General features: G+C 39.4%; 1 protein-coding gene and 1 long non-coding RNA gene across 11 annotated transcripts in view; both read left to right on the top strand.

The window, feature by feature from the left end:
* Positions 1-1273: 1273 nt before the first annotated feature.
* LOC135259809 (uncharacterized) lies at positions 1274-5968 on the top strand. Of its 2 annotated transcripts, XR_010331383.1 has the most exons (4): positions 1274-3932; positions 4092-4178; positions 4319-4782; positions 4847-5968. It is a non-coding gene; the product is annotated as an uncharacterized LOC135259809 (long non-coding RNA). The 2 variants fall into 2 exon arrangements; XR_010331382.1 differs by having other exon boundaries at positions 4319-5968.
* A 1085-nt stretch (positions 5969-7053) lies between these two features.
* The window catches only part of LOC135259808 (glutamate receptor 2-like), a 36707-nt gene continuing 29847 nt past the window's right edge, over positions 7054-13913 (top strand). For 3 of the 9 annotated variants that reach the window (XR_010331380.1, XM_064344565.1, XM_064344569.1), the window contains exons 1-2: positions 7056-7669; positions 7919-8059. Coding sequence is in view for 7 of the 9 variants with exons in the window: in XM_064344565.1 (XP_064200635.1) it covers positions 7579-7669; positions 7919-8059 (232 nt within the window). In the remaining 2 variants the exon portion in view is untranslated. Of the gene's footprint in view, positions 7670-7918; positions 8060-13913 lie in introns of all 9 variants that reach the window. The other 6 variants (XM_064344572.1, XM_064344566.1, XM_064344568.1 and 3 more) reach the window with 4 other exon arrangements.

The raw sequence follows: 13913 nt of genomic DNA on the forward strand, positions 1-13913 counted from the left end.
CCAGCCAGGAGTATCCTATTGCTGCATAGCTACTAGGACAAGGATTGAGAACCCATTCAGTCACAAGGTGGAGACAACCATACCTGCCTATCAAGAGCCAACCCATGCAAAGTGGGGTCACAGTTGATTGACAGGTGACAGTAAGGAAACGATGCCACCCACAATACTCTATGGCTACAGGCTTCTCCCACCTTGTCTCCAGACTATAACTGATTTTAAACTGGAGCATTATGTTGCATTTTTAATCTCTATTTAAATATTGAGACTGTGTCTGACTCTCTTATAAATTTAGGAAGGGTTCTCTTTGATACTTTCTAGTTGTGCAATCGTGTAGTGGGCATAAGGTACAAAAATATCATGCCAGAACATTATTAGAGGCATTTCCTGGCAGTTAGCATTACTGTGCAGAATATGGTCACGGATGGTTAGGCAGAGATGGATGGATACATGGGTGGGGGGGTGTTGCTGAAGGGTGCTTTTGCATGCGGCTGCTTAGATCAGCACATCTGAAATACATTCAGCTCCCAACAGGCTGTCAAGACAAGATCCTGGTCACTGCAAGCGGACCGGTGACTGAAATGTAAGGCTTATTTGGTCCTCCTAAAATAACCCAGATTTTCTGATAATGCTGCCCCCTGCCTCTTGATATGGAACTGCAGACGACATCCCTACGGTTCCTCATTCCCATTTGGACCGCTGACATCTTGCGAAGGTTGACTGGCCCCACTTCAGGGTGCCATAAACTTCTAGACAACCTTGGCCTTCTCATCTGAATCTTGCCCCTGACCTGCTGTGGGCTGTCAGACTCCTCATTTGATATTATAATTGTACGGATGCTGAAGGTGCGGTACAGCTCGTTGAGTTTGCTTCTTGCTGTTGACCCAGTAATCGACCACCCTGAAGCATAGTAACCAAACTGTCATTTGCTAACACCATCACCAGCGCAAGTGCAAGCAAAATCACACCAAAATGTGATGAATTTAGAAGAACATCTCGGTATTGTAAATTAATTACAAGACAATACGAGCTATGCGTATTTTAAAGCTGTCACATCTCTATAAATACATATATGTCTTCATGGACATTATCCAGCATTTTTGTCAGCCAATGCTAAAATAGTGAGTTAAATGATTGGAAAACTTTAATATTTTAACAGCAGCTACAGGGTTTGCTAACATATCTCGCAAGCTAGCTAACAAGTAATTCATGAAAGTTGTTTAAGGTAAACAGATCATAATAGATTCCTTCATTTTTACATATAAACTCTAAGACTTGTGGTTTGCTGTATTCAATTGGTCAGAAAAGGGGTTAATTTCCAGGCAGAGCTGTCTTAGGGAGTCAAAAGTTAAACTTTTTATATGCATGCATGATCCCAGCTGTTCTTAGAACAAAACACATTGCCGAATGACTTGCTGCTGCTGACGCTGCCTTTTAGCACAGCAGTCAGCTGGATTCCTTAGACTTCCTGAATTTGATTTGAGTTATTAATAAAGGATTATTACAGGCTGAGATATACGTCATACATCATAGTCTTAAACCCTCCATTATTAAGGTGCTATGTCATGATTGCTTTCAATTGTGCTGATTTTTCAACAAAGTTTTTAGTAATATGATGCATATTGTTTGCTAAAATAGTATTGTCAGTTAGCATCCTCAAATTGCATTAGACATTTACACAAACAGGAATATGTATCAGAAACTATTGGTCCAACTGAGCAGATTTTTTGTCTTCTCCCATTAAACCCCCATCTAAACATGTTTCCCCGTAATTTTTATTATTTTATTATTATGCCTGTTTTACGCTCACTCTGATAACACTGGACAGGAAAAGGGGAGATCCATCTTCTCGTCGAGCTATCTATTTTCAGCAGCGCACTGATTTCGAAAGTGGTGAACCAGAGTTTCTAGATTTGAAATAAAATGAGTTCCAGACAGGCTGAGGTTGAAGAAAGGGGCCAGGGTTCCACTGATTTGAACGACGGAAGACCTGAAACGGATGGAAGCCTGAAACGGAACAATGCAATGGAATTACCGGAGATGACCGCTGATGATTGAGTTCTTTTACTGTCCCGTGAGTCCCTGACTCCTTCACACTCAGCAGGCGTACTGGTCTAACCGAAAGTGTCCGTGTGTTTTATGCTAACACCACGGGTATGTTGAAGTGGCATCTTTTTTTTTTTTTTTTTGGGAAACTAATAAGAAATGGGAATGGAAAATGAAAATACAGCTGTACTGAACAATGGCCATGGCACACGGGTGCCATAAATGGTAAAACTTTAAAAAAAATTGCTTATGCTGCAAGGTATACCAGTGTTTTTGAATGTGTAGAAACATTGTGCTCTCCATAACAAGTTGAAAGGAGTGTGCACCTCTTCCAGCAACCACCACAAAGGTCATCGTTGTATTGATTCCAACACCCTCATTATTTTGGCCGTGCGCCCACCAAACAATCCCCAAGGGTATCCGCACAACACTTTGGGCCGTTTCAAGAAATCCATGAAGCACTGAATTAAAATGTTCCTGTCCTGCATTTTCAAAAACACTGGGACAGTGATAGTGAAAAAAAAAAAAAAAAAACTAGATGCAAGCTGGCACTATAAGTGCAGTGAAATTGTCTGCCTGCATGGGCTGAGGTGTGCACAGAAGAGCAGTTATCAAAACTTCTCAGATTCAGTATTTGTTCATTATTCAGTAGGTGCTCATTGGTGCTCTCTCACCTGTCAATTAAACGCAGGATGCTTTCCCCTGAAGCATTGGGCTCCCCAAAGTCCCTCCCCCACCCCTGGCTTCCTGTTCTTCTTGTTAACCCCACATTTAGCGAGTTTGTTTGCTCCTGCCTTAGCTAGGCTTCCCAGGCATTTGTCAGACTTGCTTTGTTCAACCATCTTTACCTGTGTTGACAGCTGTGTATGAGATAAGTATGCATGGACCACCCATAATTGCAGCATGGAGAATTGCTTATTCCCTTTTTGACTCTTATTGTCCCAAGCAATTAAGATTCAGTCAAATAAACTCAGTTGAAATATCTTACTGGATGCTTAAGCATGCAAGTGAATATCCCGCTGTTTCTGATTGCTCAGTCTTCGTGCATACATTATCTCAAATTAGATCATAGTTGTCATTAGATGGACTGTCAGATCTTAGAAGTTGTGGCTAAGCAAGGCTCAAGCACTCCTTGGGTACTGTCTTACACCCTAATGCACCTTTTTCCACATCAATCCCATAGAAACCTATTTCTTTCTCAGCAAATTTTTCAGGGGGCCCAAAGTATTGTCTGGGCAGCTGGCTGCACTACAGGCAACCAATGGTCAGAAAATCCATCATATATTTGTGAAGAGTGAGATGTATTCAAAAAGTTTAGCTGTCACATGCTGTGACACACCCCTTTGATGGACAGAAGAGTTAGACACAGGGAGATGCGAGAATTCCGGAATATTCCGTTATGTATTTTATAAGAGTGAGACTAAAGAGATAGCGGACATTGCAAAAATAAATAAAACAGCTTTGCCTTTCACCCTCACGGGATCTGTGTAAGAATAATAAACCAACACAATCAACTAAAATAACAAAGACAAAAAAACCAAAATTACAAAACAGCTGTTTTCTGTTTTCCTGTGTCTATCTCAGGTTGTGAATTCCTTGGTCACAGACAACTTCCCAGAGGAAAGCACACTTTAAACACCTGGACTAATTATTGATGCACTCCAGGTGTGTGTGCCTATTTAACCAGCAGGTGTGGTCCTCTGATTGCCCTGAACCACTCCCACAAACCGAGCCCTGCCACATTAGCCTTAAACCAACATATTTGCCCTGGATTGTGAAGAGTACAGCAAACACTTACCCTGATTGATTATTCATTACTCCCTGCACAGATGAGAAAAAAAAAACCATCAGTCCTTCGTGCCCTAGCACAGGTTATGCTGCAACAAAAGGTAATTAATCTCCAATTAATTCACAGGTTCTGGCTAGTCTAGAGGACATGTCTAACCCCAGAACTTTACTTGTGAGGAGCTGTGCTGTTTAGTAGGGACGTTCCTATATTTTGCATCGTCCTTCACTCCCCATTAAAAGGTGGGTGTGATTCATTTCAGCTGCCAGGACTTTGTGTTGGTCGGGTCTGAGACCTAGATTACAGGCATTGAATCAAGACAACTGCTTCTGTCATTCGAAGGTCACAGGTAAGGAATTTGCTTCAGTAAATATCTCACTTCCTACGTAGGTATATCATATGTGTAAATGAAATGTATGTATATTCTCCGTGGGGAGCAAGGTGTCTGCCTAGCAAATAAATGAAGAATAATCCAGGTCTCAACTGCAGCTTGTCCTTGGGAGTGCTGTGCTGGAATCGATTCGGGCAGAGTTATTAGTCTTGGTCAGGGTCTCCTGACATTGGCAATGGGATGCTTCACATCGGGGACCATCGCTCAAGCTTCCATTCCTTTCCAAGGATTCCATCATGCAGTTTCCGGAAGGTCACAAAGCGGGCCAATCTCAGCTGGCGGTCCATCGACTGTAGATATCCCATTGGTCCTCTCCACTCTGTGCTGTGCCTTCCGCCTTATCTGTAATTGCCCAGGCCACACTGCACTGCTGACTGTTTCTAGAAGCTTCCACTTGACCAGCTGTTCTTGCAAGGACATAGTCTCTTGGCCCCCTATACACTAAAAAAGTTCTTACTCTTCCTTGTATCAGGCTTGCCTGCCCACTCTCTGTGGTCAAGGTGCACACGCTAGGTCTAACACTGTTAGAGTGCATGGATTTACATCCTGCTATGTGTCCTGAGTCCAAGGCTTAATTACTGCTTCCTGGTAGAATGCATAGATTCACTACCTGCTTCCTCTTTGAGAACATGGGTTAATTACTGCTTCCTGTTAGAGTGCATAGATTATCTCCCAAATTCCTTTTAGACTACATGGATTATCTTTCTATTTCCTGTTGGAACATGTGGATGGGTTGACCCTCTGTCATAGTTGTCTCCATTGCAGTGAAGTTTAACTAGAGATGAGCTCTCTCAAGCCATCACTGATTCACTGGCACATTTAGTCTTATCTTATTGACTCCAGAACAATCACCCAATGCGTTTTCATGTGCTCTCTCTCCTCACCAGATCCCATATTCTGTTAAGCTGATGCCCATTTGAAAAGTGACTATTTAACTTGATTTATGATCATATAGACACATTTTTCATTAACTGAACCTTCATAATATCTGCCCTTACGATTTCATTTTAGAATGTATAAGTAAATATAAGGTAGTTTAACAGCAAGAAAAGCTGTATCTCTCTCCCATGGGCACTGAAGAAATTGCGACATCAATAAAGTGTGTATGGAGGGGCCATAACAGTAGAATTTATGAGAACAAATTAATTGCTGGGTAAAGGGCAGACAAAAGTCGGAAGCTCAAAAGACAGAAATAGCAGGAAGAAAAGGCCTTTGGGCATTATGTAGCTTGAAAGAGAACAAACAGGATGTGCCTTTCTTCCATGCACCAATTAAAAAAGATTTTGCTGAATATTATTCCTCTATATGAATTACAGCGAGAAACTAGAGCAGACATTTATGAATGTGCCAAGTTAAGAGTTATTAGAGACAAGCAAGCACTTCAACGACATCCCCGTCTGCTTCACTTTAGTAGAAATGGAAGAGAGGGAATAAAATTGACACATAGGATGTTTGTGTTGACATAGCTGTATTGAAAATGTTTTTTGTTTAAATAATCATAAACATTTCTGTAGTGCAATCATATGCCATGTAATATGCACATAGTGTTTGCACTGTTAAAACCTCCTGTGATGTTATATTGTCAATTACCCTTATGTACTTTTTTCTTGTTTAACACATTATTTTGTGTTTTATTTCAAATGCAAAGTAAAATATGGGTTATGTAAGACTTCTTCAGACATTTTTATTTCCCTTTTATCGTACCCTATATTTTTATTAATATTAATTAAAATTGTAATTGCATTGCTTCAAGTGTCTTTAAAGTTAAAGTGTCTTTTATTAATACACGACTAGGCTGGTGGAATCTCAGTACAGATGGAATGGCTGTAACAATACACCACTACAATACTAGTGCAAACATAACGGACATAAGTGCAAAAAAAAAAAAATGTTGTTGAATTATATAAATTGACATAAATTCAACTTATGTTCAGTCATTTTTCAGGCTTCTTTAATTGGCTGGAATTAATTCATGCCTGCGTCGTCATCAAGTGCCTTGAGTAACCGCATATAGGACGCCATTTGATACAGTCTAGAGTGATAGCCCAGACTTGAGAATTGGTCCCTAAGGCACTTCAACAATTACAAGCATGACAAGACTTAGCCTAGCAAGTATTGCTTGTAAGAGCATTCCGTTACCAGACAAATATCCTTCAGGGATCGACCCTGTCCAAGGTTCTGAAAATCATTCCAAGATTACGTCATCAACGAATATCATTTAAGAAGTTCGCATCTGCTTACATCAACTTCCGTTTTCAATTTCTCAAATTGTTTATACCAGTTAGATTTCAATAGAAATCGAGTAAAATACAAGTACGAAAGTGAAAGTATACACCCCACCCAACAGTTTTCTGTGAAGATCATTTGTTTCAGTTCAATCTAATGCTCTGCCAGTTGATGAATATGCATAGTTCAGGAGTCTGAGATATCTTTTGTGTTTAATGACAAGATACGGATGGATGACATCATTTTAATTGACTAGGCGAGAGTCATTGTTCATCACGGGCTTTTCTCGTGCAGCACACATCTCTGAATGGTGAAGAGCCACCGAGTATTACAGATCCCCAAATATGCGGTAGTTGAAAATAAGATACTGATGATGAGTTTAAGAGGCATGCACGTGTAAGCTCCGGGATAGCAGTAATAAGCCCTACTGGGTACAGACTTGCACTGTTGCATGTAAAACCTTACAACACTGAAGAAATTCCAAAGACAATAATTGGTTTAATGATTGAAGGTTTCTGAATTAAATAAATAAATAGATAAATGCAGATGCGTTAATATACTAATGGGAGATTTCATTGTGGTCACATCTCAATCCAATACCCATGCAGATATCCATTGATTGAGTAGAACATGAACAACCCATATATTTTGTTTCATACGTTTTAATGTTATGTCCCAACCAATACAACCTTATAAATACAGTTTTAAATACCGTATAAACGGACGTATAAAACTATGGAATCCATACGTTAAGCAACGAAGGAGCTCAGTGGCGAACGAATGAAAGGAGTACACTCGGCTGTCTTCGTCTCTTTACGTCCTCATTAACATTCCTGCCTTGTCCGTGAGGCTGAAACGAGCTTCAGTGAGCGACGGAAGGACGTGCAGTGCTCCAGAGTGTGAGCGAAGGTACCGATTCAGAGGGACGGCGCCTCGGAGGAGAAACAAAAACCAACATTACAGTTCTTTCGCTGTTGGAATAGGAGTTAGGATCCTTGCGTAATATAATCATCAGCACAACATACCAGAGCTGATTCTCATCAGGTTGTTCACCATCAATATGAACAGGATCTAAAACCGACTGCTGTTGTTAAAACGAGGGATTTCTTCGGTGGATGTGGTCACATTTTCTATGGAAATCGAAAAGATCATGAATACACCCGTCTTCCTTCTTGCTTTTCTCTTGGGACTGGCGGTTGGTGGCTCTCCCGGTGTACAAATAGGTATGTAGGCTAATACAAAATATGCATGGCAGAATGTTATTTCATTAAACAATACATAGCATGGTTCACTATTACTGTGTAATTCATTGTCAAAGCATAGCAAGCTATGGTCCATGGTTGACACTGTTAAAGCAAGTTTATAGTACCAAAACTCATACGATGGCATGGAAGGATTTGTATTAATACATAGATGTAAGATTGTAGTTGTGCAATCTGTTGTCTGAGCGTTTTTCTGGTTGTGTTCTACAGGGGGCTTGTTTCCAAGAGGAGCTGATCAGGAATACAGTGCATTCCGAATAGGAATGGTCCAATTCGGCACGTCCGAGTTCAGACTGACGCCACATATTGACAATCTGGAAGTAGCAAACAGTTTTGCCGTCACCAATTGTTGTGAGTAACATTATTTTAAACATGAATTTGCTGATGAAATACCCACTGACAGATTAAGCAAACCAAGTACCCTAATTTGTGTCACCTGCTTGTTTATAATACACTGCATGTAGCTTAAGTCGATCACCAAAGGTTAAAAACAACGTGTTGAAACATTTCGTAAATTGGTTTGAACTGACGCATCATATGCTACATTGTAAAGTTCGATTTGCACAGTAACATGTTTAGAAATGGCTTCCTCGTCCCCACACGCTAATAATTAGACACTCATTTGTAAGTAGGGAAGGCAAACGGACGATTGCTATAGAAATTGAACAATTCTTTGTTTCTGTCAAGTTTTACACCCTCAACGCCATATGTATTGTAAAGTATGGGTTATTTATCTCGCTACCTGAGTAAGATCGGGTAAGTCAAATGCAAATTGCTATCAAACGCCAATTCCTTAAACCCGTTGACTGTCCTTGTGCTGAAAGATCCTGAATATACAGAGATAAAGAGAATAAATTAGGCTCGCAACTCGCGTTGACTAGATACAGAGCGGTGGATGGGCTTTAATGTGGACAAACTGCGCCGAAAAAGCAGATGTGAAAACGAAATGTAAATACGAAAACACAAATAATGTAAAGAAAGAACTCCAGTACATCCTTACAGGGTTAACCTACTTTATATTCAATTTCATTGAAAAAATTATGGATCATGTGCATAGGCTACGGCACGCTCACTTTCCCAGATTTCTTGATTAAAGCACTGTTATGATAAATTCCTCTGATCGGGGTTGTGGTTCCAGATTATTCCAAATTTTGATGTATGCACCACTATACGAATCATATTGGTTTGACAATACGTTTTCGGTCAATTTACAGTAGCCTACGGTAGCTACAATATAAATCACGTTTGGTGTAGGCACCGAGTAGGCTAGTCGTTATACTAAGGTGATTTTGTTAACGAATTCACAAAACCTTTGTTCCACGCATGCATGTATAATAAATAAAAGACCTAACAAGCTTTTTTATGTCAAACCAATTGCATCTCATCTTCGTTCGAACGAAGCTTTAACTCGGAAAGAATCGCTGCACCATGCTCTTGTGACAGGTGGAAGCGGACCAGTGTATAAAAGCAAACATTGTCACGGCACAGGTCAGCACACACAACTGAACTCGTCGCTGTCAATCCCCATGCTTCCCTAAGCAATAGCCCATCGCGACGTTTGACACTTTATTGTCAGCTGAAGAGATATAGTGGAATGATGTCTTCGTCCCACAATTCATACGGCCCAATTTAATTTTCAAAATCTAATACTACTGTAACAATATAGCATTTTCTTGTTATGTTGCTTGTATTTAAGAGCATTGCATTGCTGACAAAGAACGCTTTATGGAGAAAAGAGGGTGGGTCTATGTTCTCTCTATTACGAGCCGGTTAGGCTACACATCCCAGAATCGTGTGAACTTGATTTGCAAAATCATCAATATCTTGTATGTGAATAAGCATGATAAACGGTTGGTATGGGCATCTTTCGCTTCAGTGAATATGTTCCCAATTTATACACAACGGCCCAAAGTCTAACTAAATATGCTGACTATATATACTCACTAAATATATCTGAAAGCATGTCGCTAGGATGTTTGATTTCATATCAAAACTTTTTTTTTTTTTTTTTTTTTAATGCATTGAGAACCAACATGTGAGGTAGGCTATCGTATTCATACTGTATGTTTAAAATGTCACCAATACACTAGCCAGCAAACAGAACTAGATGGGGAGAAAATGTTAGCTTGTAGTCAGTGCTGGCTCGTCATTAGCTTTTTATTTGTATTTCTTATATCACTAGATGGCACCCTAAGTCAATATAGCAACACAATGTATTTATTCTTTGTAGATTCATAATACTTTTTCATTGATTAGCTTTTACAAGTGATTCATATTCAGATCAAGTACGTTTTAAGTGAAGAAGACGTTACGTTAGATTTGCAGCTTTGCTCTTTTCATGCAGCTGGAGGAAAAATAAAGATGCCCTCTTGAAGAGAGATGTATTGATAGTATGAATTATGTATAAATGTAACATTGGCCTTTTACAAAGTTTCGTTTTTGAAAGGCTGAGAGGCAGAAAGCCTTTCATTAGTTTAAACAGATCAGGAAAGAACTCAATTTATAAGATGATCTTGTATGTAACTGAAAAATTACTGTAGAATCAATGAACAGATTTGCAGAACATAATACACTACCTAATCATTCTGAGAGTGTATCCGTGCAAGTGTAAAATGCAGTGTGATAATAGCTCAATGGCCATGACCCTAAAGTTGAAACTAGAATGGCTTATTTTGCCATTCTAGATTAGTTTGGGAAGCAGGTGTTCCAGGGCTAATGAGGTGGGTATTGAGCACATGCCCTTCAGAGTGACTTTTTCAACAGAGGCATATTCGCTTTTTAAGAGATTGCTAACTAGTAGACAACGTATTGAAACATTGCATTTCTAACAGGAATGGTCCGCACATCTTGAGTTTTGACTGCGACCATGTTCTGACAATCTGTTTCACAGGTCTGACCATAATTCTGCTCCTTTTATTACGCCATAGGCCGTAGACATTGCTGCTTGACAGAATGAGAATGGGGCTGAAGGTTATGGCCAAGGCTTTAGAATTTGTGTCATTCGGAGCAACATTATTTACAATAACATTATATATACTGTATTTAAGAGACTTCTTTGGTCATCAGCTGTAGAGGTCTTCCTTGGTATTCCAGGCCCTTTGCAATTACTGAGCTCACCAGTACTCTCTTTCTTCTTCTTTAATGAGGTTCCAAATGCTTGATTTTGGCAAGCCGCAAGTTTGTCCTCCGTATTTAACATTTTTTATCATCTTTCTCACCCTCATAATGGCTTCCTTGACTTTCATTGGCACAGCTCTGTTCTTTATTACATTACATTACATTACAGGCATTTAGCAGACGCTCTTATCCAGAGCAACGTACAACAAGTGCATACTTTATGCTGACAAATGCCAATAACAGACTCCAAAGACAATCAGAAGCTTAGACTAGATACTGGAAACTGTCTGAACTGACTAACCTGAAACACCTGTGAAGCCATTTGTCCCAAACATTATGACACCCTGAAATGGAGGGGGTGGTTATAAAATGTATAAAAAGTGCTGTTATTTCTACAAGGTGAAACTAAAATGTATTAAAATGCTCTTTAATAAAAGCTGAGAATCTGCTCTTTAACCACATACAAATTGTTTGATTACAAATCTAAAATTATGGAGTACACAGCTAAATCAAGAAAAAATATGGCTTTGTCCCATGCATTTTTATATGGCTATGTCTCTGATCATTTCGTTTCCAGCCTCCTTTACTGGCATTGACACTTGTTTGGTTCTCATGGTGAGACAATAGCAACAGACTCCAAATGCAAATTCTACACCTAGAATTAACTCTAGACCTTTTGCTAGCTTTCTTGTTCATAAAACTAATGATGCAATGACAATTGTCCAATTACTGTCACTCCCCTAAAAAGGCAGTCTATGTATAAAAAGAGCTGTATCGTATCACCCAATATGAATGTAAATACCCTCTTATTAAAGCTGACTGTCTGAACTTACATTACTCATTATATTAATTGTTTTATTTCAAATCCAAGGTGCTGGAGTACAGCACTAAAGCAGTTAAAACAAATCATTATTCATGCAGTACAGTGAGTTTACATAAATGTAAATGTGTGTGTTTGATCAACATTTTCATCCACCTCTAGAACAGCAATTTTTCAATTGGATACGTCAACATGTATCTCACACTCTCCAGAGCAGATAGAGGGAAGCTTGATTATGTTTCTGCAGTCCTTGACATCTGTGACTTATTCCGATGATGACAAATTACATTGCTTCACAGCTGCACCAATAGCATTCCAGGATTATGGACTGCCCATCCTGATTGCATCAGATGTGTACAGTTATAATTTATACTGTGATTGTGATTGAACTGTAAGAACAGATTAGTTATTTGTTTTGAGAAGTAATAGCAATTTAAATATTAGGTGCACTGAACTGAGTTGAACTTAGTTATCTTTGCAAATAGCAGAGGCAAGATAAGAACAGTGTTATGCCTGCATGAGGATCTCTCTCTCTCTCTCTCTCTCTCTTGCTCTCTCTCAATCTCTCTCTCTCTCTCTCACTCACATACACTCTCTCCCTCTCCCTCTCTTGCTCTCTCTCTCCCTTCCAGTAATGTGCCCACTTGTGTGCCTTTTTGCTGCTACTCATAATGTTTCCAGCCAATCAACAGCGTCTCTTTTCTTGGTTTTCTATCATGCAGTTCTATTCAATTCAATACAACTGCCTTCAAAGTTTTTTATGCTAGAACTGTCCAAGGCTGCAGGTAGGCAGTCACCTTGATCACTTGGTTGCCAGGGAACGACTTAATATTGACTGTTGTGGAGGATAGGAGGAAGAAGAATGAGTGTGGCGGATATGACACGCAGACTTAATGAGTCAGAGAGCATGTATGCTTTTGCTTCCAGTGTGTCACAGTATTTCCAAAAACTGACCTCCACACATTAAAAGCTGAATATAAACCTTGTTAATGCTGTTAAGAGACTCTGTGAACTGTGTGATTGATAGGTTACAGTTTGGCTATGTCAAAAGAGGTGAAAAGTGACTGCTATGTTGTATGCTAATCTATCACAGTCCAAAATCTTATAAACTCATCCAGTTTACATAAAAGCACTGTGTAAGTAAAAAATAACACTATCACTTGTGTTAAGTACTGCCCAATAAAGGCAAACCAAACTGCTGTTGGATTGGATAGAGGATTTAATTTTGTTCTTCCGATTGAAGATGAACAAACAGGAAACCTTTGGACTTATTGTTTGCCTTGCTCTCTCCATGAGCTCTTGGCAACACATTTGAAAGAACACACAGCCTGAGTCCTCCCCCCCCCTTTATAAGATGAACTGTTGCCATAGTTACTAGCTTGTTCTTCTCAGCAGATATCAAATGGACAGCTCGTCAGAACATAGCAAGCTGATTTCCATAAGCACATTTACTCCTGAACATTACAAGGCATACTACCTTAGCTTTAACAACAGTCAGTTACGATAGAGATCATTTACAAGTAAAAAAAAAAAAAAAAAACAGCATCAAATCAGCAGGAATTTGCATGTCTAATAATTTCATCATAATGTTTCTACATGTGAGTGTGAGATTGCATGGGTACGGGTCTGTGTTTGTTTGGTTGTGTCTGTTTAAAATTTGTTAATGTCCTAGTATTTAAATCATTTCCATTTATTATGTGGAGCAGCTGGATCAGCTTGCAAGGTCATGTACTGTATAAGAGGCGGAGACCCTCATGGTCTTAAAAGTCCTGACAAGATTCTGTGCTGGATTTACTAGTTTGTCAGTAAATGGTGAATCTAGATTGGCTAAATGGCCTGTTCTCATCATTATGGATTCTTATGTTTTTATAATGTTATATTATCTCCTAAATTAATATTTATAACTTACTGTATTGCAAGCCACCAGTACAATGTAGCATGTGATGACGTAGATAATATTGTATTTCTGTGCACATTTAAGGTGCGGTTTTTCTCTTTCAGTTCTTTCATTGCGGCTCCACTGCTGATGTATTGTTTTTCCAATAGACATTGTTTTAACGCAGCTCCACATTTAAATGGAATCCCATAATGCAACGAGACCAGCCATTAATCTTACACAGGCGCCAGCAGTAAGTACTACATTCCCATTTGTGATCCCAGGGGTTGGAGAGGTATAAGGGTGCTGACTGGCACTTCCTTCTTTGGGGAATCCTTTAGATAACCCGTGTCTTCATTCATCTAACATTCTAAGTGCCTGCTTTCAGTATT

Source organism: Anguilla rostrata, chromosome 7, assembly GCF_018555375.3.
Source record: "Anguilla rostrata isolate EN2019 chromosome 7, ASM1855537v3, whole genome shotgun sequence".
NCBI lineage: Eukaryota > Metazoa > Chordata > Actinopteri > Anguilliformes > Anguillidae > Anguilla > Anguilla rostrata.